The following is a 27,755-nucleotide window of genomic DNA, read 5'->3' as shown; positions in this document are numbered from 1 at the left end:
CTGAATGACAAAGTGAGCAAGTTGTCATCGTTGTTAATTAGATGATCCATGTCCTCTAGGAGTCCTAGCGGTCCAAGCCACCAAACCGTTACTTATAAATGAACAGGTAACACAATTTATTGAAGGGAAGTTAGCATGCAATGGGCCTCAAATGTCAAGAAAAGATTAATCCTCCTACTTTACACCATCAATGAGGTGATAGAATATGACCATCAACAAACCTCCCATGTACCTCAAATTTATGCTAATGCTTCTTTACATCCAGATTACTTTTTCTCATGCAATAAAAATCCAAAATTGTTCAGCTCATTAATTTTAAACTTAAAATTTTTCAGCTCACAACACTTATCTTTATCCAACAGAAAACATCAAAGACTCCACCAAAGGAATATCTCAGCAATAAACGTAAGAGCCTCTTCAATACCTCTCTATCAATAATACAAAGAAACCACCTAAAGGATACCTGAATTACAACAACCCACATTACACCTATGATGCAAAAACAAGGGGTGCAACCCTGAAATAAAATGGAAACACAAACTCTGAAAAGAAGAAATACCTGTACAGCATTTGATCACCACTTTTGATGCCACGAATGAAGGATTATCATATGCATGGATACGAAATACAACTATGTAATCAATCTGAGGATTTTTGTTATGGAGACTACAAATTTCAAAAATTATTCACAAGCACAAAACTTGCATGTTTCATTAATCTCATACAATAGTTTTAAATACATGTTAGAGATTCCAGAATACCAATGTGCCAAAATAGAGGAATTTGAAGTTAAGAAAAAAAGTTGCTATAGTAAAGGTGAAAGGCAGCTCATGCAGAGAAGAATGCTTGGTAAGCCCCTGTAGAAATACACCCGTCATCATAATTTATCTCAGTTTCAGCTCCCAGTTAGGTCAACCCAACAGTCGTATGCATTGTGATTGTCCAATTGGCCTGTGAGTTGGTCTTGACAAAACTTAGCATTGCTTTCCTGTATTTTAGTAGGTTTCTTTTCCAATATAACTGTAGTCATTAACATAATATGAACTCGCTTGATTTCTCATTTCTGGAGGGATCAGGGAATTGGTCAATTGCATCAACGACTTGTTCACTGCACCACGCATTATGTAACATTCACAAAATTCAATATTATATTGACCTTGTGGCACCAACTTACTAAAATGAAGCAACTTTGATATCATCATCTAAATTACCCATTGATTATTTGAGTTACACCTCACTACGAAATCCCCTTTAAAGTACAATCTGGATAAAAGTCAATACAATAGGAAGCACGAGTTCACTTGAAATTTTTGCATCTTAAATTTGCAGAACAAACATTAAGCACATTAAAATATTCTTCAAGCACCATTAATGGGACTCTAAGAATTTGGAAGCATCAGAGCATTACTGCGCATTTGCAAATTCTAGTCCATGAGCAAAGATGCCGTAAGATAATATACAGTAATGAGCATCCAATTGTTGAAATGAAACTAAAACCAAAAGCAATGCAGTTTAATAACATAATATAGACTAATTAAAAGAACGACATTACTGCAAAGAGAATGGTTTTGTTACAACAGGAATTGCATGTAAGATCATAAAGTACAAAAGAAGATTTCAGAGGCCACAGGCCACACCAATTGCATATATATTTCAATTGACAATGGAGGATATATGTTTTTTGGTATAATATTAAAGATTAAAAGTCTGCATGATATATGCACACCAAATTAGAATGAGATACAGGAGAGCGACAAAGAGGACATTCTGGCTTCTCATTACACCATTCTGCAATACAATTCCTGCCAATGCATATTTGAGAGAAAAAAATATAAGATGCTGCTTGAAGTATTAGAACTGATTTTTATGGATTTAACTCTAGTGTGCCATCTTTGTCAATGTCAACCTGAAATTAAGCTCCACCTAATTTTTAAATATATGCTGCAATGGTTGCAGATTTCGTACCAGCAAAATACATGGCCACACGGTGTAGCAGTAGGATGTTGCCGAGGACTCAGACATAGTGGGCACTTGCTCAAACCACCCATCTGAAACCAGCATGGCTAAAGTTAAATCAGATAAGAACAGTATGCACCTAGCTTTAATTTCATATTCCGATGCAAATTACAAGGACTGCTCAGGTATTATTTCCTGCATTGTCATGCACTCATTTTACTTCGTTATGTCACTTCATATCATATCATTTTTGTATATTATACACTTGCATCGATTGCCAGATCATTGCAAGAGTGTCATGCATTTCCTCGTGAATCAGAAGTTGAACATCACTTTTGTGTGATATCTTCCTTGTGTAGCTGCCTTTTTTGTTATATCTTTGTTAAAGCATACTAAGTTCTGGCCTAGTTATGTGAATAACATTAGTACACTGTTCATTCTGTAGTAGATCCGAGATACTAATTACAATAACAATCTGATCTGTATCCAGTGGGTGAGTCAGAAGAATTGCCCAATGGCACTGAAATGGATTCTTTAAGGATATCTAAATTTTCAAAAACAGCGTCCTTGTGTATGTGCCCAAATTTGTAGTTCTACTGTTTAACTAGTCTCAAACATCAACAGGAAATAAAACGCAACCACATAGATGTTTACCATACACAGGTTTTTAACTGGAAAAACCCTGACGGGAAAAAGAACTCCAGAAGGATTAAGAAATCTGTTTACAATAATGCTTGGAAAAGCACTTCACTTCTATAGAATTCAATTCTCACAATGTCCATCATACAGTATGGCATCATTTAGGGGTCAGTATTGGAGCTTAATTATCTCTTCCATGACCAGACTGTTGAAGCCAGTGGTAGCTTCAGAAGGTCTTCTACATAGGCTTGGTGTCTTAGCATGTGGAAGATATTATTTGCCTCTTTGAGGTGCTTGCTTGGTGGAGTAAGTGATTTATGTCTTCTTTCCCAAATCTAACTTAGGAAACGTACAATAATTAAGATCAATTAATTATTGTGGACTATTAAGTCATTTTCTAAAGATAAATGATTTAATTATTTAAGTGACTTAGACATAATCTCAACCGTTGATCTCCGAGATGTTCTAGAAGGGAGATTAGGGTTAGGGATTTGGGCTTGAGGAAGATTATAAAAGAAGCCTAGCGAAGAGGTGAACACACAAGTGAGCATACACACAACTCAAGTGAGCGAGTCATGATAGGGAGAGGACAATTTGCTCTAGTGCAAGTGGCTCACTGGACTGGAGCACAGAGAAGGAGAAGTGTGAGTGGATTGGGAGCGAATTCAGGAGGCCAAGTGGAGGAGATTGCAAGGCTGAATTGTTGGAGGGAGATCGATTTGATCAGGAGGAAGCCGAATTGCTGGAGGGCTGAGTTTTCCCTAGCGCAGTAGTGACATGCAAGGAGGGCGCAGGTCGATTTTGTTGGTTGATTATTTGGGCTAATTTCTCCAGGCTGATTTCCTAGAGGCCAAATTCCTTGGGCCGAATTCATTATATGGGAGTCAAGTTACAGGTTCCGGATATTGTATTTCTCCTTGTATCTTTGTGGGTCGAAAAACCCAGATTTTCCAAATTAATAGATGACAGAGAATTGTTGTTGGTGAATTATTTTTTGCAATGTGTCATTGATCTACCTGATTTAAATTCTGTTACATATAGAACTTAAAAATACCAATGATTTTACTTTTTGGCAATTTGGTGTTTGTTTCAGTAAATAAATAAATTGTTGGGGACAAAATAAATTGTCATGAAAAAATAAATCTCGCTGGTATTCGAAATTTAACATGGTATCAAAGCTATCTAGAAGACTCTAAGAGAGAGATTTGAGATCACAAGGGTTTGCAGCAGCGAGTTTCATTTTTGCAGCAGCAAAATTATTTTCTTAAAATTTTGCAGCTGGATTTTGGGGTCGTGGTCGATTTGTGAAGATGGCATCTTCGAGCAATCTGCAATATGAAGACAGTTTGGATAGGGCTGCTAATTTCAGCCCCAGGAAGAAGTGAATTAGCATGATTCTGAAGATGAATGGTCTGTGGGATTGTTAGATTTCCTTAAAACCCAGTAACTGATTCACAATTTTCTAAGTATAAAAACCAGACATAAAAACACCTACTACATTGGAAACTTAAATTGCAAATACAATGAGTTTTCTAACTTACCATGCATGATGGAAAATAAATAAATGAGAAAACAAACACCCAGAAGACAAGATATACCCAGGAAACCCCAACTCCAGGGAAACCTTGCAACTGTGTGTGTGTTTTCTATTAGCTCAGCAAATAAACTCTGGAAATTTTACAGCAAGGGAATGCTTCCCTTTTACAGCAAAGCCAACTTCAATAACTGATGCAACCCCTGCGCACTCAGGCTAACCCGTGTGCACTTGTCTTATGGTATGCGTTGAAACATGTAACTAGGCCCGATCTTCATAATGACATATGTAATCATGATTTTATGTATTTGATGTAAAGAGAAAAATAAATTTATTTTTGTCATTCTTGAGGCATGGGTTTCACGCTCAAGGGAAATTTATTTTTAGGTCAAGCACCCATTGAGTGCTTCTAGGGCTTGTCATTGAATCTACAAGTCAATTGAGTCATTGTCATGTATGGAAGACCCTTTTGGGCATGTTACATATTGTAAAGAAAATTTATTTAAGTCTAAATTAGAGTCAAAGACACTGCAAGACCTTGTCAAGATGCAAGCAACAAGTTGGCCTAGGGACAACGACAAGTCAGCCTACAAGATGTGACAAGAAGCCTATATATAAAGGACTCGACCTCATTTGCAAAGATCATCCAAGTAACTCACAACAAGTTTGATCAAGAGCAAGAGTACGACCTGAAGAAGAGCGAAAAGAAGGAGATCTAAAGGAAGAAATAAATCGAAGTATTTCTAATCTGTTTTGGGTTGAATCTCCTCACACGTACGAGATCTAGGGCATCACTTTTGTTGCAGTACGGACAGTTGCAAAAGAAGCCGAATTTTGCGTGAAAAGAAGACAAGTTTTTAATACGAGTAATTAAGGAAGAGAAGGTTGCTCTAGCGAAGAAGAAAAGAAGCTAAAGTCTCCATAATTCCCTCACATGTGTCACCTAGGGTTTCTGCAGCAAGGGCCGAAAATTGCAGTCAGTTGCAGGTGCGAAATCTTGGTCAAGGAGAAGTTGTTTTGGTCACAAGGCAAGTTTGACTTGTATTGAGAAGCAAGTTCTTCAAGGAGCATTTCTGACTTGGTCTTGGAGGGGTCTTGGTCAAGGGTAATAGGTCTTGGAATTCGTCATTTGAAGTTCTATAAGAAGAGGAGTTCTTGTGGGTTTTCCTCTCAAAAGGAGAGGTTTTGGCCCTAGGTGATAGCATATACCTTATGTCCTCTTGTCTCATTGTTCTTTAGTGTTTTGGTAGTTGTTTGATGATAAGAATACTAATTATAATCAAGTGAAAGAAGAAGTTAAGTAAAATACATCACAAGCAGTTATCAAAGTAAGAGAAATCACCTAATCTAGCTGCCCATAGATTTCTCAACATGGTATCAAAGCTAAGGTGACAAGACAAGGAAAGGAAGCTTGTAGAAGGACCATCAAAAGGAATATCAAGAAAGGTCAAGACATCAAAGAGGACATCGATCCATTAAGAAGGGATACATAAGGGTCAAACAACCTAAGGAGAATCAAGGAGGACCATTCATCACATCACATGGATCACATCATCACAACTCATAAAGAAGAAGACCTCAAAGACTACTTTCAAGAAGAACCCTACCTCCACTCAAAGAAAGGACTACACATTGAAGCATCTCGAAGTCTTTACATCAAAGGAAAGTAGGAAGAAGCATTGTCATCATAATCATCAAGGAAATCAAAGTGATATTTTCAAAGCATACTTGAAGAAAGACATCTCTAGAAGAGGAAGTATTGTCATCTTCAAGGGAGCAAACATCATCATCAAAATAAAGAAGGCATCAAGCTGAAGCTATCATCATCAAAGGAGCATCTTCACTTGACAAGTAAGTATCCTTATATCTATCACTGAATCTACTATCAAAATGACGTCATTCTACAAGGAGAGCAATAAATTGGTTGGGCCATCAAATTCCCTTGCATGGTGTTGAAGAATGTAACTAGGTTTGGTCTTCATAAATTATATTTGAGTCATAATGAAATGTATTTATCAAAAGAAAGAAAAAGATTTTTTTATTATTATTAATATGACTTATTAAAGCATGGGTTTCATGCTTGGGTCATCATGTTTTGGGTCAAAGTCCCCGTTTAGGACTTCTAGGGTTTATATTGAGTCATTAGAGTCATTTTCCACTAAAAGAGACCCTTCTTGGGCTTTTGAAGCACATAAAAAGATTTATTATTGAGTCAAATAAGTTATTTGTCACCTCCACACCAAGTCGGCCTCAAACAGGGTAATTCGACCTCACCAAAATCCTATATATTGGAGTAGTTCGATTCATTTGGATGATACTCACTTACATAAGTTCGATTTACAAGAAGAGGCAACTAAGAAGTGCGAAGTTGCAGAAGAAGAAGAAGAGTTGATGGAAGAAGGAAGATCGAAGTTTTTGAGTTTGTCTCTCTCACTCGTGTGGATTTACTAGGTTATTTTGTTGGAAGGACAAAGATACTGTTGGGTCGAACTTTTGCTAGGCTAAATGTTGGGTCAAATTTTTCGTTGGGCTAACTACTGGGTCGAAGTTGCTAGGTCGAAGTTGTTGTTGCTAGTTGTTGCTACTAAGTCAAAGTTGCTAGGTCGAAGTTGTTGCTGCCAGTTGTTGCTACTAAGTCGAAGTTGCTAGGTCGAAGTTGTTGTTGCCAGTTGTTGCTACTAGGTCGAAGTTATTGCTGAAAGGGTTATCATCTATAGAAGGAAGAAAGAGTTGACTTGTGTTGGCATTATGATACAAGTATGACACAAGTGTTGTCCTTGATGGCAACTCTCTCAGATGAAAGATCACAGTATAGCAGGTAAACAACAAGAATGAAAAAAGAAAGCTATACACAGGTTCAGTATATACCAAGTCGCGTATACACGCAGGTTCACTATATACAAAGTCGCGTATACGAAAAGGTATATGCAGGTTCACTATATACCAAGTCACATATACACGCAGGTTCACTATATACAAAGGCGCGTATAACATACACACGCACTTTCACAAAAGGAAAGGCGCGTACATGTCGGAAAACTAAGTTTTGGTCCATGGTATTTTGGTATTGGTCCATGGTATTTGATCCAAGGTATTGACCCCAGGTATTGGGTCCAAAGTATCGATCCTACGTGGTTTTGGACCATGGTATTGAGAGAGGCCTAAACCTATATAAGGAGAAGAAGATCATTAGGCCAAAGTGCAAGTGTGCAAGTGATGAATATCTGATAAAGGGTGAGATCTAGTATGCAGGTTATGGGTATGTGATGCTTTGTTAAGGATGCACCTATGTGGCAAATGAAGGTTGATGAACCGAGATCATGAAGACTAAAATGCATTATCATTATATGGTATGATCATGAATAGTTCAGATCTTAATATTGACGCATGTCTTATCCTTTATATCTTATGTTCTGGGTATATCTGAAGTTGAAAATTGCAGCGAAGGTATAAGTAATTATTTTCATATCTGTACGCGGGTTCCCTTTGGTGAAAGTGCGTATACACGCTAGTTCGACACAGCCAAGTAGCGTATACATTATGAGATTTGATATTTGAGGTTGTTGTTGGTTCTAGTGGTTGTTGCAGAGTTCTGGGTTTTGCTCTGTGTTCTGGTGACTGTGTTTTGATGACAGGGTTTCAGTGATTCAGTTGTTGGGTGATTCAAAGATTGATGATGCAGATATAGTTGATGGTTGTATTGCAATGGTGATTGTTTTGTATTGATGGATCTAGTCTGAAAATTTATGAAACGTGGTCCCTAGAAGAAAAGAGAAGGTCGTAGCCTTCTGTAGGTCGACGCCTACGTACTAGTAAATATATCGGCTAGTACAAGAGCTAGGGGGTTGTAGCTCCCTTCCAGTAGAAGTTGGAGAACGAGAGAAGGTTGTAGCCTTCTGCAGGTGGGTGCCTGCGTACTGGTATGAATCTGCGCCAGTACAAGATTGTAAATAGGTTTTTCTTATCTTAAAGAAAACAGCAGCAGGTGGTTTTTGTCCCGCATTGGGTTTCCACCTTATATCATGGTGTTCATGTGTGTTTCTTATGTGTGATGATCTGTTCTGTTTTACTGCACCTGGTTACTGTTTATATGGTTAATGAAGTAATAATGCACTGATTAAAGATCAACATATGATGAATTAATTGAATCATAAGTTTGTTGGATATACGCTAGTTTCCTTAAGAACAGTTGCGTGTACACGCAGGTTACCTTCATTGAAGTAGCGTATATGATTTTGAGTATGGAAATGAAAAAGTTATTGATTTGCTAATACTGATTCACCCCTGCCCCCTATTAGTATTATTTCCAACAATTGGTATCAGAGAAGGTCCTTCAGAAGAAGCTTGATTGCTTGAAGGAAGATCCATCATCATGAGTAATCAAGAAAGAGAGGGATCCATCAGACCACCAATCTTCAATGGGAGCAATTTTGTTTACTGGAAGATAAGAACCACAGCCTATCTACAATCACTTGGAACGGATATTTGGGAAATCATGGAAGGAGGATATACATTTCCATCAGCAATTCCTACAGATACGGCAGGTAGAAAGCAATATGAAATCAATGCCAAAGTTGTTACTATCTTATTGGCAAGTTTGTCAAAATCAGAGTTTGTCAAGGTCATGCAGCTCAAATCAGCCAAAGAAATATGGGACAAAATCATTCTAAGCTATGAAGGAGACGCTCAGGTAAAACGTGCTAAGCTTCAAACTCTCAGAATTCAGTATGAAACTCTTAAGATGCATAGTGATGAAAGCATAGCTAATTACTTCCTACGTATAGATGAGATTGTCAATTGTATGAAGAATCTGGGTGAAGAAATTAAGGAAGTTGTCTTAGTTGAGAAAGTTTTGAGATCCTTGTCTGCTAAATTTGAACCCAAAGTGTCTGCCATAGAAGAAAAGCAGGATCTGCAAAATATCACTATGACGCAGCTTCACGGAATCTTAACTGCTTTTGAAATGAGAAAAGGAGGACCATCAGATATGAGAGAAGCCGCATTTAAAGTATCAACAAAGGGAAAAGAAAAACTCAATGAATCAGGATACATTTCAGAAGAAGAATATGAGGTAAATTTTGTCAAGAAGCTTCAACGGGGATCTGGAAGGTTCAAAGGTAAGCTACCTTTCAAATGTTTTTCTTGTGGTAGAGTTGGTCATTACGCTACTAGATGCCCTCATAACAAAGGAAAGATGTTTGAAGAAGGTAATAGAAGTTATTATACTCATGATAATAGTGATGACTTATCCAATAGTGATGAAGATGATCAAGAAATTAAACTTCTCATGGCATATGAAAATAATGACGTAGAAAAAGAAGAAGTTACTAGATTAAAAGTTCAGCTAGAGACAGTAACCAGAGTAAGGGAGCAGCTGCAGGATGTAGTAAAAGATTAGAGCATAACAATCCAGAGACTTGAATCTAAGATCCTCTCTCTAAAAGAAGATCTTGAAGAATCAAAGAAGCAGAATGAAGAAGCTCTTGAAGAACAAGAACATGAAGTGATCGAATTAAGGCAACAAGTGGAAAGAGGAACAAAAGCTGAAGAAAACATAAAAAAGAAATATCTGGAAAAGGAAGAACAACATCAGGTTGAGGTAAATATCTTAAAAGGTAAATTAGAAAAAAAGGATAAATTGTTACAATTTCAAGACAATACTAAGATTTTGGATGATATTCTTAGTAATCAAAGATCCCCTGCTATCAAAACTGGTCTTGGTTTTTATGAAACTGTTGAAGGTGAATCTAGCTCACAAGGTGAGGCAAGGAACTCTAATGCAAAACCTGAAATGCTCAACAAGGAGATAAGAGGTCAACCCCAGCAACAACCAAGGAAAGAAATTCTTCAAAGAAAATCTTTTGCTCCTAACGGTGGAAGTGATAGACGGTTATTTCCTCCAATGAATAATGTTGAATGTTATGAATGTCATAAACTTGGACATGTTGCAGCCAGATGCAGAAGTAGAATGGTTCAAGACCATCACACAAAAAGATCATCACATTCCAGGTACTTTAAGGGATATTGTTTTGCTTGCAATATGTTTGGTCACAAAGCTATTGATTGCAATAAAAGGAATATGAAACATGTAAGATGTTATGCATGTAACAAGTTTGGACATAAAGTAAAGGAATGCAGGAGCAAAATTCGGACACCAAAGCAGAAGGAGCATACATCATCTCAATCCCAGGTATTGAAGAAGACAGAATTAGTGTCAGAAAGATGTGGCATAACTCAGTTAGCAGACATAACAGACCCAGGGGAAGCTGAAAGTGTAAACCTTCAGTATTCCAATTTGCATACGCAGCTATTATGAAGAGAAGTCGTGTATATACACAAGTTAAAGGCTGCAGAGTCACGTATATGGAGCTCTGAAGAAAAAGCAGCAGAATAGACTCAGGAAAAGAAGTCTAATATGGTTCGATCATGGTATATGTTGGTTGGCATAGGTTCAGGGGGAGCATATGCTTCAAATAATGCATTGTTGGCATTATGGTTAGAAGTCTTTAGTGATGATGCTTATGTGGCTAAATGATACATCTTGCTACTTATTGTTGGTTGGCCAAGAGAATGGTATTGCAGGTTACAGGTCTGGATGCTGGTGATAGATGCTTATGGTGCAGATCATATATGGTGTACGATAGTTGTTGATGACTATCATGGTCTTGTTTAGATTGTTGGTCATTGTTATAAAAGTCATGTATATCATTTGATGTAAAGGTCATGAAAAGACCTAATTTGTAACCCCACTTTGCATGGGAAGGATGATGTAATAATGTCTATTTCAGTCATGTATAAACATTTGGTATATCCCCACTTGGTTGGGCGAATGAGTCAAAATGGTGTATCCCCACTTGGTTGGGAGATTGATGCATGTATGAGTCATTGGTGATAGGAAGGTCATACTCACTTAGTTGAATGTCGAGTCATGTTATTTTGAAAAATATTTTTGCAAACTCGGCATGTGCTCAGGGGGAGCATGAACGGATTGATACATCTTAGCATGTACAAAGGGGGAGCTCAATCAGAGATTTCAGCATGTACTCAAGGGGAGTATGGACAGCAGAATGTATATCAAGGGAGAGAATATCTTGGTCCGCCCTTTGCCCTTGATGTCAAAGGAGGAGAGTGACTTGGTGTGGTTGTTGCCATCAAGTCCAAAGGGGGAGATTGTTGGCATTATGATACAGGTATGACACAAGTGTTGTCCTTGATGACAACTCTCTAAGGGTGAGATCTAGTATGCAAGTTATGGGTATGTGATGCTTTGTTAAGGAAGCACCTATGTGGCGAATGAAGGTTGATGAATCGGGATCATGAAAACTAAAATGCATTATCATTATATGGTATGATCATTAATAGTTCAGATCTGATTACTGACACATGTCTTATCCTTTATATCTTATGTTCTGGGTATATCTGAAGTTGAAAATTGCAGCGAAGGTATAAGTAATTATTTTCAGATCTGTACGCGGGTTCCCTTTGGTGAAAGTGCATATACATGCTAGTTCGACACAGCCAAGTAGCGTATACATTATGAGATTTGATATTTGAGGTTGATGTTGGTTCTAGTGGTTGTTGCAGAGTTTTGGGTTCTACTCTATGTTCTGGTGACTGTATTTTGATGACAGGGTTTCAGTGATTCAGTTGTTGGGTGATTCAGAGATTAGTGATGCAGATATAGTTGATAGTTGTATTGCAGTGGTGATTGTTTTGTATTGATGGATCCAGTCTGAAAATTTATGAAACGTGGTCCCTAGAAGAAAAGAGAAGGTCGTAGCCTTCTATAGGTTGGCACCTATGTGCTAGTAAATATATCGGTTAGTACAAGAGCTAGGGGGTTGTAGCTCCCTTCCAATAGAAGTTGGAGAACGAGAGAAGGTTGTAGCCTTCTGCAGGTGGGTGCCTGCGTACTAGTATGAGTCTGCGCCATTACAAGATTGTAAACAAGCTTTTCTTATCTTAAATAAAACAGCAGCAGGTGGTTTTTGTCCCGCACTGGGTTTCCACCTTATATCATGGTGTTCATGTGTGTTTCTTATGTGTGATGATCTGTTCTGTTTTACTGCAACTGGTTACTGTTTATATGGTTAATGAAGTAATAATGCACTGATTGAAGATCAACATATGATGAATTAATTGAATCATAAGTTTGTTGGATATACGCTAGTTTCCTTAAGAACAGTTGCGTGTACATGCAGGTTACCTTCATTGAAGTAGCGTATATGATTTTGAGTATGGAAATGAAAAAGTTATTGATTTGCTAATACTGATTCACCCCCCCCTCTCAGTATTATTTCCAACAATTGAAGTTTTTGAGTTTGTCTTTCTCACTCGTGTGGATTTACTGGGTTATTTTGCTGAAAGGACAAAGACACTGTTGGGTCGAACTTTGGCTAGGCTAATTGTTGGGTCAAAGTTTTCGCTGGGCTAATTGTTGGGTCGAAGTTGTTGTTGCTAGTTGTTGCTACTAAGTCAAAGTTGCTAGGTCGAAGTTGTTGCTGCCAGTTGTTGCTACTAAGTTGAAGTTGCTAGGTTGAAGTTGTTGTTGCCAGTTGTTGCTACTAGGTCGAAGTTATTGCTGAAAGGGTTATCATCTATAGATGGAAGAAAGAGCTAACTTGGTGCGGAGGAAGTTTGTGTCTAGGTCAAGAAGTCTAGGATCATCTCATGAAATTATGAAGAAAGAGTTGTTGATTGGGTTTTCCCCTAGATAGGGGTTTTGCCCTGGTTGTCCGCCTACATCTGGTGTCTGTGATCTTTGTGCTATTGTTTTGGTAATTGCTTGATGAACTAAAAGATAAAAAAGGAACATAAGAAAACATAAGAATATCACAAGTAATTATCAATATAAAGAAAATCTTTTTGCCTTTCTGATTTTCTAACATGGTATCAGAGCTAAGGTGAAGAAGGAGGAGGAAAAAGGCAACCCAAAGATCTATTGAAAGGAGAATAAGGAGTTTTAAGAAGTTTCATCAAAAGGATTATCTAAGAAGTCAAGTCTACCATCTTCAAGGAAAATGTCTAACTCAATGAAGGGAGAAAACAAATTAGAAGGAGCATCCAACTATAGGGCATGGAAGAAGAGGATAGACCTCATCCTCGAGAAGAATCAAGTTTTGGATCTAGTCAGAGGAAAGGTAAAGCCTATCAATGATTCAAGTGATGCAAAGAAGGCAAAGTTCAGGGAAACAGAAATATTGGCTATGACAGTAATGGTGGATGGACTAAAGGATAACCTCATCCCTTATATATCCAACATAGATTTTGCTCAAGAGATGTATGAAGCATTATCCTAACTATTCACAATCAAGAATCTTGGTCAAATAGCAAGTCTTAAGAATGAACTAAGATCTATAAAGATGACAAAGAAGACACAGTGGCATCCGTCTTTGTGAGAATAGCTAGAATCAGATATGAACTCCAGACGATCGATGAGATAGTACCTGAAAAGGAACTTGTAATCACTGTACTTCTAGGATTACCAACATCTTGGAGTTCCTTTTCATCAGGTCTCAACGGCTAGAAGGAAACTCCTACATTCGAACAATTATGGAAAGCATGCAGCCAAGAAGAAGTTAAAATTTCTCTAGTAAGCAACAAAGAGAATGAAGAAGACAAAGTTTCAAATGCCTATTCCGCTCATCACAAGAACAAAGGAAATTTCAAGAAGTCAAAGGGCCTAGAAGGAAGTTAGACCTATCCAAAATCGAATACTACAATTGTCACAAGATGGGTCACTACAAAAGTGATTGTCTTGAGAATCCGAGAAATAAGAAGAGAGAAAGGAAACATGCAAATGTTGTTGATGAAGGACCACCAAAGAAGAACAAGGAAGAATCCAAAGTCAAAGACTTATTTGCTAGGGACTCTTAGAGACTCTATGCCTCTATTCTAAGTTTTTGAATTGTTTTGTATTTTGATTTATAGTAGTTGTAGGTTTAACATTCTCTGAAAAAACATTGTTGAATTTTTTTGTTAAAGTTATAGGTATCCCTCGAGATTGGATTAAGAGGGAACCCTCACCATTTTTCCAAATATAAGTATCTTACTCCTTATATTATCTTTCATATTTGGTTTTCCTTTTCTTATCTAGATGTGTTTATACTAGATGCTAATAACATTTCCTCTAATATTTTCCTTGTTTAGGAAAAGCTTGTTGATATGCTCAAGGGCTATGAAGAAGACCTCACAAGACAAAGCATAATAGAAGTTCTGTTGGAATTGATGTCCTATAAGGTTTGTCTAGCTCAAAGGTATGTCTTAGACTATAAGTTTTGTTTCTCTTCGTAACAAAGGTATATTCATTCATTCTAATAAATATGCTTTACATTAGTAACAAGTGTTATGTATAGGACCTTTGAATCATAGAGATTCTTGTTTGGGAGATTAATCATTAGATTGAATCTACCCTCATTAAAATCATTATGTTTGTGGAACCCTAATAGGTTCTCTGTAAAACCCTAACCTAAGGGTATGTCAACAATAATTTGAAAACCCTAGTCTACTTAGGGTTACTAATGAAACCTAGAAAATACAGTTAATTTGATGTTTGGGGTTTTGATGGTAATGTCATGTTTGGAGTCTTGGTAGTGTTATGGAAACCCTAGTCCTTTAGGGTTGGATGGTAATTGTTGAAGAATCTAGGGCCTTCATAATTAAGTTGATTCTTCGTTACATGATAACAATTTGTGAAGTGTTTATGCAATTTAATCTTAGCTCGATGTTTACTTTATTATTAGCATGTGTATGTTAGCTTCATCAAATTGCTATCAAAAACAAAAAGGAGACAAGAACACAAATGTTTGGCTTTCTTCCAAGGCCAAAACCCCTCCCTCTTGGAGAGGAAAACCCACACATAAATTCTTCTTATAGAGATTCCATTGATGAATACCAAGACCATGACCCTTGACATAGTTAGCCTCTCCAAGACCAAGACATCAATCCTCTGCACCATTACTGCTGAGATCTTCATGATTGTTGCACCTATGAAGTCCTCACTGCTTCATCTTTCACACATCACTAAGATCTATTGAGATCTTCATTGTGTTCTTCATTCTATATTTAGGGCTTCATTATGAAAGTCCTTATGATGACTGTTTCACCATGCTTCATTGAACACCAGGATCATCACCATACCTTACTGATCATATGTCAAGAGAATATGTTAATACAGTAATCCTTTTTATGTCGAGACAGTAAGTCTTTTACTATCATATAAATACATCCTTCAAGATAGTGATCCAAATCCTGATCCTTTTATTAATGTCGAGACTGTGAAGAGTACCGAGATTACTGTTGTCAAGACTGTATCTTCGATATTGAGATAACAATATACTTCGATCTGATGAGGATATGCAAGGAGGTAAGATACCCTTATATATCTATGTCGAGATAGTAAGCCGAGTATGTAGGTCTACCGTTTGTAGTCCAAATCACTTATGTTCATTACGTTTAGGTTGTTACAGGAATGCCACCGAGTTCCATGAGTTAGAACTGTCATACGAGATCCAACCACACTGTATTTTCAACCAAGATCTTCACTACTTCACTCATCCGAGATCCTCACAGGCATGCCGAGATCATTAGCCTTCATTTAGGCCGAGACTGCAAAGAGGGTTTCACTACGGCTCACTATCTCATCTGAATCCTTGCCTGCGGCTATATCATGTACGAGGTTGCACCTGCCTGCACCCATACAAGATCTTCAACCTGCAACCCATCCGAGACCTAAGCCATGCCTTCCTGCACCCTATACCCATCGACATTTCAGAAGATAATGCGAGTTATGTCTCTGCCATTTGCGGATAACTCAATAGGGTATTTATAGTGGTTTGTATCATCTATTTGAGCCGACGTGAACCATGAACCGTTGTGTCTCTTACCCAAGCCGACATGACTTTCATTAATGTAATTAATTCATAATTGGAGCCGACATGTAGACTTCTTCATTGCTTTCGCTTGCAGACTTCTTTGAAGGATTATGCTTGGTCTTTGGAGGGCTTCTTCACAACTTTGTGGACTTGATTACATTTACATAAACTCATGAAGAGTTTCTATACCCATGACATGACTCTTTGACATAGAAATAAATCCTAAAGACATCAAGAAGAAGTCTTTCACCTAGTGACACTTCTTGCTCATGAAACCCATGTAGCAAGATTACAAAAATAATTTATTTCCTTTTATTACATCAATTACAAAGATCATGTCATTATGAAGACCGAACCTAGTTACACTTTCTTCAACAGTAGTGTGTTCCTCGACCTTGAAGTTTTGGTAAATTAGGGTTTATGAATAAAACCCTCATGTATCGAGAGTAAGCTCCTAGGAATGAAACCCGAAGTATATGTTTGTCCATCTGATCAAAACCCCAACCTAATCAAGATTGTAATATGTCTGACTTTAAATGTATTGATATTTGTGTCTTGGGCTTACCTAATGGATATTGATATGCTTGTGCATGATTATGAAATCCTAGATATGGATATGTGCTAACCTAATCATTGATAATTCTAGGGATTGTAACTAAGCCCTAGTAGAAGTTTCATATTCTAGGATATGGTGATATCATTTCCATTATAAAATCTAGGGTTCACTAGAAACCCTAGTAGAAGTTGGTCATTTAGTTGAAACCTTAGATTGTGTTGTAATTGGTTTAGATTGTTGTCATCTAAGGCTTAGTGTCTCATGTATGGAATTTAGGATCTGCGTATGAATTCTAAAGATGTTGGATGCATTGTAGAACTATACTTGTTTGAATTGCTTCTAGGGTTTGCAATATATTGTAGTAGGGCATGTCATATCTCTCGAAGAAATATTGAATCCCTAGATATAATGAAGATTGTTATCCTGATTAAGTTGCTCAAATGTCTTAATGATCAAGTCTAGGGTTCATGACAAAACCCTAGCAAAAGGTTGAAGTATAAAAGTATGTGTCTCTTGTTGTTTGTAAACCTAACTAAGTTTAGTTATTTGATGTCTAAAGTTTAATGCTTGCATTATTGTATGATTTTGATATAGTTAAGTTCATGCTTTAATATATGTATTTGGTTGTACTTGCTATCTAAGTTGTGCAGGTACATAATCTTCTAGATGCTAAAGATATTCGTAAGAAAAGTTGATTTGATAAGCATGATGAAGGAAGTTATAATAATGATGATGATTAAGAAGGATGGAAGCCCTGAAAGATTCTGCGATGTCATAGAAAGAAGTTGATCTCCTTAAAGTTAAGAGGGAGCCTACATAAAGGAAAGAGTATAACTCCCAAAGTTGAGAGAGAGAGCATATTATATTCATGATAGATACCTTGAAGAATAAAATTGGAGAATGGATATTGAGGTGCTGCTGAAAGAAGGAAAGCATGATTTGGTTGTTGCATGTAAAGTAGGAAGAAAAGTTGAATGATTGAGGAAACCTTCTGCCACGATTTGTTTGGGAAGCCTCTAAGTCCTACTGTGATAAATTGTGAAGCAGCATCAAAATGTTTGAAGACCCCGAAGGTTTGTGTTTACTCATGAGTATTTGAAAGGTTATCACTGATTGGGGTTGTGACTGTTTAGGTAAATCTCTCGAAGTTTTTGAAAATCATGCTTAAGGTTAGAAAGATTTGATGTGTTGAGGCATTGTGTGCGTAAAATGCCTGGGAGGACATCTGGCCAGCATATGTGTTGATGTCTGGTTCTCTAAGTAGTAGGGAGGGTGGCGTTGGTCATAGAGCTCTGAACTTGCATTACGCACCAGTTCCCTAGGTTGATAGTTAGCAAGTAACCCTAATGGTAACTAGAGAGGCTGACATCTTTAGTCCATCTTAGTCCCACCCGGATAGATTTCCCTGGTCAGGAATCTAGTCCGTGGCACCATATGTTAGGTCCCTATAACACTAGTGTATTCCCTCATTGTTATTGTCAGTGTAGGCCCCTTATTGTTATTGTTGTGCCCATGTAGTCCCCATATTGTTATTTTTGTGCCCCATAAAAGCCCACTATTGTTATTTGTTAATTTTACATAACAATGGTATGTTATATGCTTAAGCACAATTTACTTCAATGTTCCTTTAGTAGCCCAATGACAATTTCTAATTATATCCAGTAGCAATCACATTAACCTATAAACATTGATAGTAAATGCAGATAGAACATAAAATCATATGCAGAAGACAAGCCAAGACAAGAGGACACAAGATGTGGCAAATGCTAGGGACAAACCCCAATGTGGTGAAACCCTTTGATCAGATCTTCTTATTATTCTTCAATAGTTCAGCAGAGAGAGAGTACAAATATCATAAGTACAAGCCTAGAATAGATCTCCCAAATCAACAGTCAATGCAACCCTAACCGGAAAGTCAACAGTAGTCAAACTGCCTCAAATCAACTCGGTCAACAGCAGAATAGTACGGCCTCAAGAGAGGGTCAAAGTCAACCCAAACAATGCTTGTTCTAATTTCTGCAGTCAAACAGAAAGTTAACATTGTAGTGAACATGGTGAAGCTGTCCCCAAACTCCTCAATTTGTGTGCCAAAGAATGTGGCCTAAAAAGATAGAAGTTCTGCCCCAAAACAGAAGTCAACACTACAGTCAAAGTATTCAAGGCAACGCTGGTCAATGCTGCCCTAATCACAGAAAATTTTGGCCTCCAAAATAGTCTTCCTTCCACACGTGCGAAGAGAAAAGAGCCTCCAAGTTGTACGGATCAATCAAGAGGAGAGTGAAGATGATGTGATGAAATAAGTTAGTGTCCAAATGAGAGAAGGGCCACTCCTATTTATACAATTTGTTGAGGGTGAGGGCACCCATCCATTGGGCTTCATGAGCCTACATTTCACTGAGGCCAACCTTGACAATTTGTCCACAATAAGAATAAATTCAAAATTCCATTTCTGCTTGTCAGAATGAGATGATCTTTATATCAAAATTGTACCTCTCTGAAATAGGAATCCAATGCAATAATCATCTCCATCATATGAGTTGACCTAAGGTGGAAGTTGGCCCTAGTTGCCAATTTTAACACTCCCTCTCAACTAGGGAGAATTCTACCTGCCAATCATCATGCCAACCTGTCATCCTGTACCATCCTTGTCATCATCGTCCTGTACTTCTCTACTTTGTTTTGCTGAACCATGAAGTAATAATGAAGAAGAAGTGATCGAGAGCGAGTCATAAGATCATACCACTCTCCACTGACTAAAGTCAGTCCTTGATCCCAGATCAAGTTGTTGAACACCATGCATCATAGTCATAGGAAGTACGACAGTACACAATGTGTCCATTGGTAGTGCTATGGTCCCTAACCATTTCTTCCCAACTCATTGGCCAGATGAGAGGTACTTCCCATGAGTCCCAAACTCTATGCGTAGGATGTGTGTCGGGGCATTAGCAGGAGAAGGTGAACCACTCATCCTACTCATATGCCATAGGAGAAGGTGAACCACTCATCCTATGCATATGCCAATCGTAGGGGAAGGTGAACCACTCACCCTACATGCATGTGTCTGAGTAGGGGAAGGTGAACCACTCACCCTACACACATGTCAACCATAATGGGGTATCACAGGGGAAGGTGAACAACTCGCCCTGTATCCAGCGCACCACTAGGAAAGGTGAACCACTCACCCTATGGTCGCTCATAGCTAGCTCTAAGACGTACCCCACAACCCCAAGAGCTCCCAGAGTTCTGTGTCCAACTCATACGGGACCCTCATAGGAGGGTTGTTCCACGACTCCAAGTCTCTCTCAGAAGGTTAAGAATTTGACCTTCCCCAAAGGCTTCGTGAGAATGTCTGCAACCTGCTCATATGTCCTAATATGTTGGAGCCTAACTACTCCCTGTTGTACCATATCCTAGATAAAGTGGTACCTGGTATCAATGTGCTTGGAGCGGTCGTGGAACACAGGATTTTCTGATAGACGAATCCCACTCTGGTTGTCGCAAAAGATCACTATGGTATCTAGCACATGCTTAAATAGCTCACTAAAGAGATTCCTCAACCAAACTGCTTCACAACAGGTCATACTCGCAACAATGTATTCAACCTCAGCGGTGCTCAATGCAACCGATTTCTGCTTCCTGCTCATCCAAGATATAGAAGCAAACCCCAAAGAGAAGCAACACCCAGATGTGCTATTACGATCCATCACAATGCCAGCCTAATTAGCATTTTTATATCCATGTAGCCTCAAAATCCCGGCAGCATATCTCAGTCCATAGTGGATTGTGCCCCAGAGATATCTCAAGAGATTCTTGGTAGCAATCCAATGAATGTGATGAGGCTCGACCATATATTGATTCAACGTGTTCACAACGAAGCATATGTCAGGACGGGAATTGACCAAAAACATCAAGGCCCCCACAAGTTGACGATGCTCAATAGGGTTTTCCAATTCGGGCCCAGCAGCACTTCCACATAGCTTCTTAAAGTTGAGTTCCATCGGAGTAGTCACGGACTTGCAGTCCACCATCCCACCTTGAGAAAGGAAAATTTCACCTGGCTTTTGCCAAACCTCCAACCCTAGGAAATAATGCATCAATCCTAGGTCCTTCATCTCGAACTCGGAAGCCAACTCCCTCTTGCATTGATGAATGAGAGGGTCATCACCTGTCAGAAAGAGATCATCCACATAAAGGACCAGAATGAGAGGTTTGTCCTTTTCAACCTTAAAGTATAGGTTCGGGTTAGCATCGCTTCTTGTAAATCCCAACTTCATAATATAGTTATCGATCCTCTCATACCAAGCTCTAGGGACTTGTTCTAACCCATAGAGGGCTTTCTTCAACCTGCATACATGTGTCTCACGATATTGAACCTCGAACCCCTTGGGTTGTTCCACATACACTTCCTCCTTAAGCGAACCATGCAAGAAGGCAGTTTTGACATCCATTTGATGTAGGTTCCATCCTTGTGAGGCAGCAAGGGCTATGATCGAACGGATGGTGGTATATCGGGCAACTGGTGCAAATATCTCATCATAGTCTACTCCTTCCTTTTGAGAGAAGCCTCGAGCTACAAATATGGCCTTCAATTTCTTACTACTCCCATCAACTCCATGTTTGATCTTGTAGAGCCATTTTGAAGTGACCACAGACTTGTCCTTGGGTCTAGGAACCACATCCCGGACATCATTCTTCATGATCGAGTCATATTCCTTGTTCATCGCATCCTTCCAAACATGTTGTTTCACAGCTTCTTTGAAAGTACAAGGCTCAGATTGTACAATGGTACTCATGGCAGCTAAGTACCCTTGGTACTTATTCGGCTTCTTGCTTTCACGAAATGTCCCTCTAGGTGCAATGTGTTTCTCAGCATCTTCAAGAGTATCTTTGAGCCATAAAGGCCTTTTTCTTGAAGTATTGGACTCACAAGGAGGTGGATCAATGGGATCCAACAGACCGTCAATATTGAGCATCGGATCATTAGAGGGAGGTTCATCCTGCTTATCTACATCAACATCATCATTGGCCTTCCTAGGAATAGGAAGATCTCGAATCTTAATAAAAGAAGAATCTTCATCGAAAGTGACGTCATGACTTAATTCCACTTCCCTTTGACCAGGCACATAGATTCTATATGCCTTCGAAGTTTCACTGTAGCCCACAAACGTTCCTTTCTTCCCAGATGCATCGAGTTTATTTCTTTTATCTTTCAGCACATGAAAATATACGGGACAACCAAAAATTCTAAAATGAGAAACATCAGGTTTCTTACTAATGAAAACTTCTTCAGGTGTCTTGAAGTCCAAAGCTTGTTGTGGGCATTGGTTTCGGACATACAGTGTTGATTTGGGGTAGCATTGGATGTGCTCTAGCCACGAAATTTGGTAGAGAGGTTGGGGCACATGAAATCTCCAATACCCAGAAAGGGTTTGGGCAGATTCTAAACAGATTAGGAGATATTAAAATAATTAATATTTTTAATGGAGTCCCTAAATCTAAACTTAGGGAAAATAAAATATTAATGTGTATTAATATGAATATGTGTTAGAATGGTCCAAAAGACATGGATCAAGCCAGATCTAATCTTAGCCATTGATTAGGGACTTAATCTCAGCCGTTGAGATGTCAACAGGAAAAGTATAAGAGGAGGCTTGAGAGTCACTTGGAGAATACACCAGAGTGATCAGTGATTCTATTCTCTAGAGAGGGGTTTGCCAAGAGAGATAGAATTAGTGATCGGGAGAGCAGCTGAGGGGCATTGAGTACAGAGAAACAGAGAAGGCAGAGATTGTGCCGGGAGAGTAGCACAACAGCCAAGGAGGGTGACGCAGAGCCAGCCAAGTGTTGCGCAGAGCACCAGAGGGGCCAACGTAGCTGACACAGAGGCTCCCAAAGCTGACGCAGGGCCTCCTGGGGCTAACGCAAGCCAAGAAAGGCTGACGCAGGGCCAGCGGGAGATAGAGAGGGGTTGACGCAATCCAAATTGGGCAGACACTAGGGTTGTAGAGCATTTTTGTGCTAAGGAGCTGCCGGAAGGATTTTCCAAGGTTTCAACCAAGAGATTTCTCTCAAACTGTGAGGTATAGCTACTAAGGAAATTCTTTGTTGGGTAGGCCAGTTTCGGCACCCAGATTGTACTCTGATATTGCTTAATAAGAAAACCCTCAAATATTTGCACCAGTTTTCCCGCATTGAGTTTTTCCGGGGACATTGGTCCAAAAATAATGGTGTCATGTGGTGTGTTTGTTCTTGTTTCTTTTAGTTGTTGATCTGTAATATGTTGAGCATGCACTGGTGTTTATTTTCAGTATTTACTTTGTAAATAACTTGTTAAAGAAAAATAATAAGTAGGTAGGAATAAATCAGAAAAAGTCCATGAAGGGTTTCTAAACTAGGTAAACTTAGAAACTTCAACATGGTATCAGAGCGTGATCGCAAATCACAGGAGGACTAAAAGACATCAGCCGAGCGGAGCAATAGTAGCAGAAAACAGTTATCCCAAGGTGACAAAAGTTGTTTCTAGCAGCGCAAAAGCCAAGAAGTGTGACGCAGAGCCAGCCAAAGCCACGCAGAAGAATCTGAGAGTTGCGCAGAGCCTGAGAGAGGCTAGCGTTGCTAACGCAGAGAGCTAGAGGGCTGACGCAGGGCATCCCAGGGCTAACGTAGACCCATCTGGGGTGATGCACAGCCAGCGTGAGGCAGAGAGGGGCTGACGCAGTTCACAGAGAGGTAATTGCTGGAGTCTAGAAGGCTGCAGAAATATTGCAGAGTGGAGCTGGTGAGGTACTGTACTCAAAACAGTACCTGACAGAGCAAGGCCAGAGGAGTTGTTACTAAGGGTTTTTAGACGAGGAACCTGGATCAGCAGTGCAGTTGCACAAGACGATCAGAGTAGGGGGCATCTCGACAAGCGACAGAAGGATTTCCAGGAAAGAAATCAAGACTCAAAGGGAGTCTAGAAGAGAACTTCCAGACGACAAGTAGAGACTCAGAGGAGTCGAACAGAAAACTTCTAGGAGGGAAGTAGAGCATCGTGGCACTACACGGGGTGAAAGACCAGGATAGACTGGACGGAGCATCGAACTTCGCAGTTTGGAAGGCCAGAATCTTATCAGTGCTTGACAGGAATCATGTCAAGAACTTTGCCTTGAAGGTTATAGCTATCTCAGTCGACCCCAATGATAACGACAAGTACAAAGAGGCGATGGCGAGGGCCAAGTGCATTATCCTTGACGGGGTCAAGGATCATGTGGTACCACATATAGCAGAGAAGGAAACGGCAGTTGAGATGTTGGAGGCTCTCAACAACCTGTACCAGCATACTTCTATGCAGAGAAGAATGCTACTCGAGAACCAGATGAGGTCGTATCAGATGAAGAAGGGTCAATCGGTTGACACCTTCCTTCGAGAAATGAATGAGATCCGTGACCAGTTGACTGTTATAGGAGCGACACCGGATCAGGAGCTTATGGTGAGGACAACTGTGAATGTTGTCTCAGAAGATTGGGAAGTGTTTGTCTAGAGTATCCTGGGCAGAGGGACTCTCCCACCTTGGGGCGAGATGTGGGCAGCTCTTCGCCAAGAAGAGATAAGATGACAGTCAAAGACAGGTAGCAGCAGCAAAGGGATCAAGGTCAAGCAGGAGGAGGAGGATGTGGCCTTATCATCTGAGGGAAATCAAGAGAAGCGGAAGAAGAAAGATCTCTGCAAGATCAAGTGCTTCCACTGTGGGGAGATGGGTCATTATGCGACCCAATGCCCAAGGAAGAAGAGTAAGGGAGAGTCTTCCGAGACCAAGGCATGCCAGCAAGGGCAGAGAAGGAAGTTTTGACAGACGATGACTGTGCCATGAATGCACACACGCCACTTGAGCGAAAGTGGGCAGACATCGAGCTGTAGTTAGGAGGACTACAGGCGATGAGGGGCAGGATCCTCGAGGTACCCAGCCTCTTGGATTAGACCTTGCTACAGGAGCCCCGAGGAGGAGTAGCAGGATTGGCTGGGTGGGTAGAGACGAATGCGGATGGAGCGGCAGAGAGAGCTCCAGTGCAGGAGTCCCAAGATAGCGCAGAGCTAGCAGGTTGCAACAGTGCGAGGCACAAGAGTGTTGCACCAGTGCAGGAAGCCACAGCGAGGTGTGCAAAGGTGCGAGATGTAGGGAGTTGTTGCAACAGCGTAGAGATCAGAGAGGGAGCACTTGTCAGCGCCAGAGGGAGCTTCAGCATCAGTGGGTGTTTCTAGCCCAATAGGGAGGTCAATTGGGAGATCAGTTACTTACTTCTCAGTAACTAAGTTGCAGTGCAACAGTGGGCAACATGATGCAGCATGATGAGAGGAGGTGCAGTGTTGGGAGAAAGGACCAGTAGCAACATGGATACAGAGGGAGCTATAGTACAGATGCAGCAGTGGCAGTGGTAGAACCACGGGTAGCAGTACAGGATGCAGCAGTGCAATGGATGATGGGCAGGAAGGCCTAGCATCAACACAGGTACCGATGTCGGATGATCAAAGTAATACTCAGAGAGGTATTGCTAAAGCACAGTCCTCGCTAAGAGGGAGTGTTGATTTGGGGTAGCATTGGATGTGCTCTAACCACGAAATTTGGTGGAGAGGTTGGGGCACATGAGATCTCTAATACCCAGAAAGGGTTTAAGCAAATTTTAGACAGATCAGGAGATATTAAAATAATTAATATTTTTAATGGAGTCCCTAAGTCTAAACTTAGGGAAAATAAAATATTAATGTGTATTAATATGAATCTGTGTTAGAATGGTCCAAAAGACATGGATCAAGCCAGATCTAATCGTAGTCGTTGATTAGGGACTTAATCTCGATCATTGAGATGTCAACAGGAAAAGTATAAGACGAGGCTTGAGGGTCACTTGGAAAATACACCAGAGTGATCAGTCATTCTATTCTCTAGAGCGAAGTTTGCCAAGAGAGATAGAATCCGTGATCGGGAGAGCAGCTGAGGCGCATTGAGTACAGAGAAATAGAGAAGGCAGAGATTGTGCCGAGAGAGCAGCGCAGTAGCCAAGGAGGGTGACACAGAGCCAGCAAGGGCTCACGCAGGGCCACGCAGAGACAACCAAGTGCTGCGCAGAGCACCAAAGGGGCCAGCATAGCTGACGCAGAGGCTCCCAAAGCTGACGCAGGGCCAGCGTGAGACAAAGAGGGGCTGACACGGTCCAGATTAGACAGACACTGGGATTGCAGAGCAATTTTGTGCTGAGGAGCTACTGGAAGGATTTTCCAGGGTTTCAGCCAGGAGATTTCTCTCAAACTTTGAGGTATAGCTGCTAAGGAAATTCTCTATTGGGTAGGCCAGTTCCGGCACCTAGATTGTACTCTGATATTGCTTAATAAGAAAACCCTCAGATAGCTGCATCGGTTTTCCCGCATTGGGTTTTTCCATGGACACTGATCCAAAAATAATGGTGTCATGTGGTGTGTTTGTTCTTGTTTCTTTTAGTTGTTGATCTGTAATATGTTGAGCATGCACTGGTGTTTATTTTCAGTATTTACTTTGTAAATAACATGTTAAAGAAAAATAATAAGTAGGTAGGAATAAATCAGAAAAAGTTCATGAAGGGTTTCTAAACTAAGTAAACTTAAAAACTTCAACACATAGCGGTGTTGACAGCTTCTCCCCATAAGAACTTCAGAAGACCTTGATCATGAAGCATAGCCCGTGTGGCTTCTATGAGAGTGCAATTCTTTCTCTCGGCAACACCATTTTGTTCAGGAGTATATGCAGTAGTAGTCTCCCTCTTAATGCCATCTTCTCTACAATAGTCTTTGAATTCATTTGACTCATATTCGGTCCCATTATCAGTCCTCAGTATTTTGATCTTCTTCCCTTTTTGATTCTCGACCAAGGCTTTGAAGGAGTGGAACCATTTTAATACTTCATCCTTTTTCTTTAAGAAATAGATCCATGTCTTGCAAGAGAAGTCATTAACAAAAATAGCATAATACAAATATCCACCCAAAGATGTTACGGGCAACATACCTAATAGATCAAAATGGACCAATTGAGGAATATCAATGGTTTGAGTCTCACTTAAGGGGAATGGTACCCTTGTCTGCTTTCTAGCTTCACATCCCTAACAAACACCTTCATGATTTAAGTTGAATTTGGGCATCCCTGTGACCATCTTCCTTACATTGGGTAAGGCTTTGAAATGAATTTGAGCAAATCTTTGGTGCCATAATTCAAATTGAAGAGAGGTGTCACAAATCATTGCTCCCAACCGACTTCCTCCAACCTGATAGAGACCTTCAACACTGAATCCAAGAGTGAATGCATCTCTAGGGACCTTCAACACTGAATCCAAGAGTGAATGCATCTCTAGGGTTCGCTTGCCAAAGACGAACCTTCACATCAATGAATGACACCTTAAAACCTTTGTCTTCCATTGCAGAAATAGAAACCAAGTTCTTTTTCAAGTCAAGTACATATAGCACTTCTTGTAGGTGAAGGGTTTAACCTTGATTTAAGTGAAGAGTAACAGTCCCAATTCTTTTCACGAGATAAGTGGCATTATCGCAAAGTATAATCTCCATATTTGTCTTCTTTTCAACCAAGTTAGAGAGGGCTTCCTTGTACTCAGTGAAGTGACTTGAGGCACAACTATCAATCAACCAGAGGTCCAATGTATCCGAAGGACAAGCGATGAAGAGGGCAGAAATAAGATACAATTATTTTTGCTTTACAACAATAACTTCATCATACCTAGAGTTTCTCGACTTCTTGAGAGGACGACCACCTCCATTTCTAGCAGTAAGGGCATTCCTCTTTCCTTTGTTATTGAACTAGTTGTTCCTTTGATTGCCATTTCCCTTGAAGTTGTTGTTATTGTCATCACCTCTTGGGGTATCCTTGTTGTGAGGACACTCTCTAGTGAAGTGTCCAAACCTGTTACAATTGAAGCACCTTCCTTTTCTTCCTTCTTTGAATCCCGGCTTGAACCCTTATCCTTGATTTCTTGGACCAACATTGTTCCTTCTCATAGAATGAGCAGAGAAGGCAGTAGGACTGTTTCCATTTGAGGGCTTGTCTCTTTCCATCATCCTTATTTCTTCTTAACTGCATCTGGCCAATATCTCATCAAATCCTGGAATCCTATCATTGTTGAGAATGGTAGTGTTGAACACATCCCAATCTCTTGTAAGGCCTCCAAGTGCAATAAGAGAG

General features: G+C 39.8%; 1 protein-coding gene across 5 annotated transcripts in view; it reads right to left on the bottom strand.

Moving 5' to 3' along the window:
* Positions 1 to 777: 777 nt before the first annotated feature.
* The window catches only part of PEX10 (peroxin 10), a 273,167-nt gene continuing 246,189 nt past the window's right edge, over positions 778 to 27,755 (bottom strand). For 4 of the 5 annotated variants that reach the window (XM_089459013.1, XM_089459014.1, XM_089459015.1 and 1 more), the window contains 2 exons: positions 1,966 to 2,048; positions 1,527 to 1,802 (listed from right to left, as the gene is read on the bottom strand). In XM_089459013.1, coding sequence (XP_089315139.1) covers positions 1,700 to 1,802; positions 1,966 to 2,048 — 186 coding nt within the window. In that variant the 3' untranslated portion in view covers positions 1,527 to 1,699. Of the gene's footprint in view, positions 1,109 to 1,526; positions 1,803 to 1,965; positions 2,049 to 27,755 lie in introns of those variants that run through there. The other variant, XM_089459016.1, reaches the window with a different exon arrangement.

Source organism: Pinus tabuliformis, chromosome 7 (assembly GCF_031772625.1).
Source record: "Pinus tabuliformis cultivar Carrire ecotype Pingquan chromosome 7, CPIR1, whole genome shotgun sequence".
Classification (NCBI taxonomy): domain Eukaryota; kingdom Viridiplantae; phylum Streptophyta; class Pinopsida; order Pinales; family Pinaceae; genus Pinus; species Pinus tabuliformis.
Note: the sequence above shows the minus strand (reverse complement) of the source record. Positions and strands in the feature narration are given on the sequence as shown.